Raw genomic sequence first — 4346 nt, 5'->3', positions numbered from 1 at the left:
GGTGCATGTGAGTTTGGGAGTGTGTGTCTGTGTGTGTAAAGGAGTGTGTGTGTTGGAGTGTCCCTGTGTGTATAGTGCAATGGTGGTCACCTGTAGTGTGACATCAACCCAAGGTCCCAGTTGAGGTCCTTCCTGTGGGTACTGAACTTTTACAAAAGGTTTTGGGATTTACATCGGAAAGAAGTGAAACTGTCATGGTCATTGTAACAGAAGAGAGACTTTACAAACAATCAAGGTATTTTTCAATGTATAATTCCAGTTACATCACACGAAACTTTTGCTATAAATTCTGTGTTTTGGAATTGTGTCCTCTACAACCACCTGATGAAGAAGCAGTGCTCCAAAAGCTAGTGCTTCCAATTAAACCTGTTGGACTCTAACCTGGTGTTGTGTGATTTTGAACTTTATACTGTTAATCAGTGACATTATTCTTTTCGCCTCAAGGTCATACATTCTTCTTAAAACCTCTTCAACATCTCGTAAATACTCTACAATGCATGACAGAACTAGGAGGCATCATTCTCCATACACTTTAACTGTAACTTCCTGATATCTGTGTACTCACAGATCACATACTGACATATTTAATAACAAGTCTTCATGACTTTAAAAAAACTAACCATGTCTTACATCAGAAACTTAGATATTGAGACATTTCCTTGCTCACATGATTTGACAGAAACTCAGTAAAAACAAGACTGAAAACAACAAACTGGCAGTTACAGAATGAAATTCAAAGCAATAAATTGTAAGAATATAATACGACTGTCTATTGACGAGAAACTGACATGAACAGTGGAACAACAGCAGTGACATTGCAGAAGTTGGCATTTGGGAGAGATCGGACAAGCTGGGGCTTTTTTCTTTTAGATGGTAGGAAACTGTGGGAAACCTTGTCGAGGAGTATAAGATCAGGAGAGGCACGGATAGGGTGAATGAAATCAGTCATTTTCCCAGGGTTGGGGAATCAAGGACTAGAGGGCATCATATTATGGTAAGTGGGGAGAGAATAAAAGGAAACCTGAGAGGCAACATTTTACACAGACAGTAGTACACATATAAATGAGCTGCCTGCGGAAGTGATTGTATTCGGTACATTAATAACAGTGAAAAGGCATTTGGACACATATGTGGATAGGAAATGTTGGGAAGGATATGGGCGAAGTGCAGGGAAATGGGGTTAGCGTGGATGGACGTTTTGGTCAGTGTGGACTAATTTGGTCCAAAGGGCCTGTCTCCATACCGCAGGACTCCATGTCTGTATAACGGCTGCACTCTATAATATTGATAGTGACTGCTCTTCCCTAGAAAGCAGAAAAGAAACATTATTTTATTTTTATTTCCTCAGATAAACAAAAGACCTCAGTCAACTGACTGTGTGTGTTCCTGCCAATTGTTGCAGTTTTCTCTCTCAGTCCAAAGATGTACAAGTTCAGTGCATTGGCAATTGTCCATTGTGTTCAGGCATTAATAGGTGAGGTGCGTAAGTCATGGGAAAATGCAGGGTTACAGGGATAGAGCAATGGGATCAGTCTGGGTGAGATGGTCTTCAGAGGGTCGGTGTGGATTTGTTCGTTAAAATGGCTGTTCCACAATGTGAGGATTTTATGATATTGGAAGAGTTTGGAGGGATATTGAACAAAGAAAATTTCCAGCCCAGGAACAGGCCCATCGGCCCTCCAAGCCTGAGCTGATCCAAATGTACTGTCTAAACCTGTATGTCAATTCCTAAGTGTCTGTATCCCTCTGCTCCCCACCTACTCATGCATCTGTCCAGACACATCTTAAATGAATCTACCGTGCCTGCCTCAACCAGCTCTGCTGGCAACACGTTCCAAATGACCACCACCCTCTGTGTGAAGTACTTGCCACATGTATTCCCCATAAACCATCTGCCACTTTTCCGCCAAACTCTCCAATCTATGTATATCCTCCTGTATTCTCTGACAGTCCCTTATGCTTTCTCCCACTCCACCAATCTTTGTGTCATCTGCAAACTTGCTGATCATACCAACAGTGCCCTCTTCTAGATCATTTATGTATATTACAAACAACAGTGGCCCCAATACTGACCCCTGTGGAACACCAGGTGCTGGCAGATGGGACTAGATTGGGTTGGGATATCTGGTCGGCACGGACACGTTGGACCGAAGGGTCTGTTTCCATGCTGTACATGTCTGTGACTCTATGTCAATGTATAAGGTATGCCTCTTACAATGTGCTGCAGTTATAAATACAAACACAATGTCAACTCGCAGAAGTTGATATTCACAGTTTAGGGGTTTGGAGGGTAGGAGGTCTGAGACTGTCGAATATAATATCTGGTCAAGTGCACAATTGTAGATATGACCTGAAACATATCCTTACATCAATGACTGACCCCTGTACAGTAAAACAAGAAGTTACACTACAGAAGGTTTGAGTTACTGTCCAGTAACATACTGACAGACATGTGAAAACTGAAATAGAGTGAACAAAAATGCTGGACATCCCAGGAACAGATGGGCACAAAATGCAGGAATATTTCCAAATCGTGTAAAGTTTGACCACTTCCATCAGTGTTTGATGGTGACAGAATAAACCCCGTCTTGAAGTAACAGTAATTGACTATTACACAGAGGACCAGAGCCTCAATGGACAGATGTTGAGTTAATGCCAAATAAGGCCTCGACAGTTACAAAGTGACATGTCTATAACATGCCAACAGATGTTCGTTAACAGACGTTCACATAAAACCGAGAAATGCTATAAATCCCTACATGGAACTGCAATACTCGTAAATGAAATTGCAAATTCTTGAGGCGGGGTGTTGGGTGGATGGGGAGAGGCCTTCATAGACAACCTCCCCCTTGTCTGTAGAGAGACAGCAGATTAAACCCCAGAGTCATTTCTCATTTATTTGTTCTAGTTACTAAAACGCCGAGGTGGATTGTTCACATTTAATTTCACTCCTTGCAAACAAAACATAAGCGTCCATATTTTTCAGTCCCACGGACAGATGCCTTTTAACATCTGCATTTTATTTTCATTTCCAATGCGCGGGTTGAATGGAATTTTTCAGAATTGCAATAAAAAGCATTCTTTCAGCTGTCAGTGAGAGGCTTTCAAAGTGAACCGAGATAACACCAAAACAGGTGCCGGACTGAAATGGGAATTGTGGTGCTTGGGCTGAATCTAATCTCCAGCAAGAAGGGAGGAAGACTTTCAAACATAATCTAAAAACGGTGTTTACAGTTGGTACGCTGAGCCGGAAGAACGTTGTGTGCTGTTTTATCAGCATGTCGTGGGTGCTATTGAAATGTGAAGTGAAAAGACAAGTTGCAGACTGCAGTGTTTCGCCGGTTTAAGTTTCAGCTTCAAAAACCCATTGTCAAGATCAGAAAAGGATAGATGTGGGTGGGCAAATGAGGGAGACAGAGACCGTGTAAAGTCTACATTGGTATTCTTAAAGGAAATTAACATATAGGATTAGGAATTATTCTTTGTGAAACTTCCTCAATGTTTTGTCCCTGATTTTTCAATCTAAAACATTTTCCTATCTTTAAATTGGCGGGTTTTTCAAATTGGAAAGAAAGCGGTTGATGATGTGGTACCGGCAGGTTCCGCCCCCCACCCCGAGCCCTCTCCGGTTTGGCGAATGAAGCAGAAATCTGATTGGGAATTGAAACCACATTAGGAGATGGTGAACAATGTGACCAATCAGCAATGGCCGCCCCACAATCCCCACCGAAGGTAGAAGAGGCCGCAATGTGGGCGGATTGCAGCATTCTCTGTGTCAGTGCTTGTGAGATTGTGGCAATGTCTGGAAGAGGAAAGGGCAGTGGGGGCAAAGCTCGCAACAAGGCGAGGTCTCGGTCATCCCGGGCTGGCCTGCAGTTCCCGGTGGGCCGTGTTCACAGACACCTGAGAAAGGGTAACTATGCTGAGCGAGTGGGTGCCGGAGCGCCGGTCTATCTGGCTGCGGTGCTCGAGTATCTGGCGGCTGAAGTTCTCGAGTTGGCCGGTAACGCGGCCCGGGACAACAAGAAGACCCGCATCATCCCCAGGCACCTGCAGCTGGCCGTGCGCAACGACGAGGAGCTCAACAAGCTGCTGGGAGGGGTGACCATCGCTCAGGGCGGGGTGCTGCCTAATATCCAGGCCGTGCTGCTGCCCAAGAAATCCGCCGCTGCTGGGCCCGCTAAAAAATGAAGGCACCATTCTTCAATCTGACAACCCAAAGGCTCTTTTAAGAGCCACCCACAGTATCTGGGAGAGAGAGTAGACCCTGACAGCGAGCCGATTAATTTTGCCTTTTAATGTGAAGAGCCCGGGATTTGGTCATTGATCATGAATCACGCTTATAA

At 44.2% G+C, this 4346-nt stretch overlaps 1 protein-coding gene across 1 annotated transcript; it reads left to right on the top strand.

The window, feature by feature from the left end:
- Window positions 1-3675: 3675 nt before the first annotated feature.
- Window positions 3676-4203, top strand: LOC148135363 (histone H2A-like). Its single transcript, XM_087984946.1, has one exon. The coding sequence runs from the start codon at window positions 3706-3708 to the stop codon at window positions 4189-4191; it is 486 nt and encodes a 161-aa protein (XP_087841072.1). The 5' UTR covers window positions 3676-3705; the 3' UTR covers window positions 4192-4203.
- The last annotated feature ends 143 nt before the right edge of the window (window positions 4204-4346 follow it).

Source organism: Chiloscyllium plagiosum, unplaced genomic scaffold (genome assembly GCF_037043375.1).
Source record: "Chiloscyllium plagiosum isolate Xiang-an unplaced genomic scaffold, Cpla_swu_hap1 HiC_scaffold_49, whole genome shotgun sequence".
Taxonomy (NCBI): Eukaryota; Metazoa; Chordata; class Chondrichthyes; order Orectolobiformes; family Hemiscylliidae; genus Chiloscyllium; species Chiloscyllium plagiosum.
The sequence above is the reverse complement of the archived record's forward strand: the minus strand, read 5'-3'. Positions and strand labels throughout refer to the sequence as shown.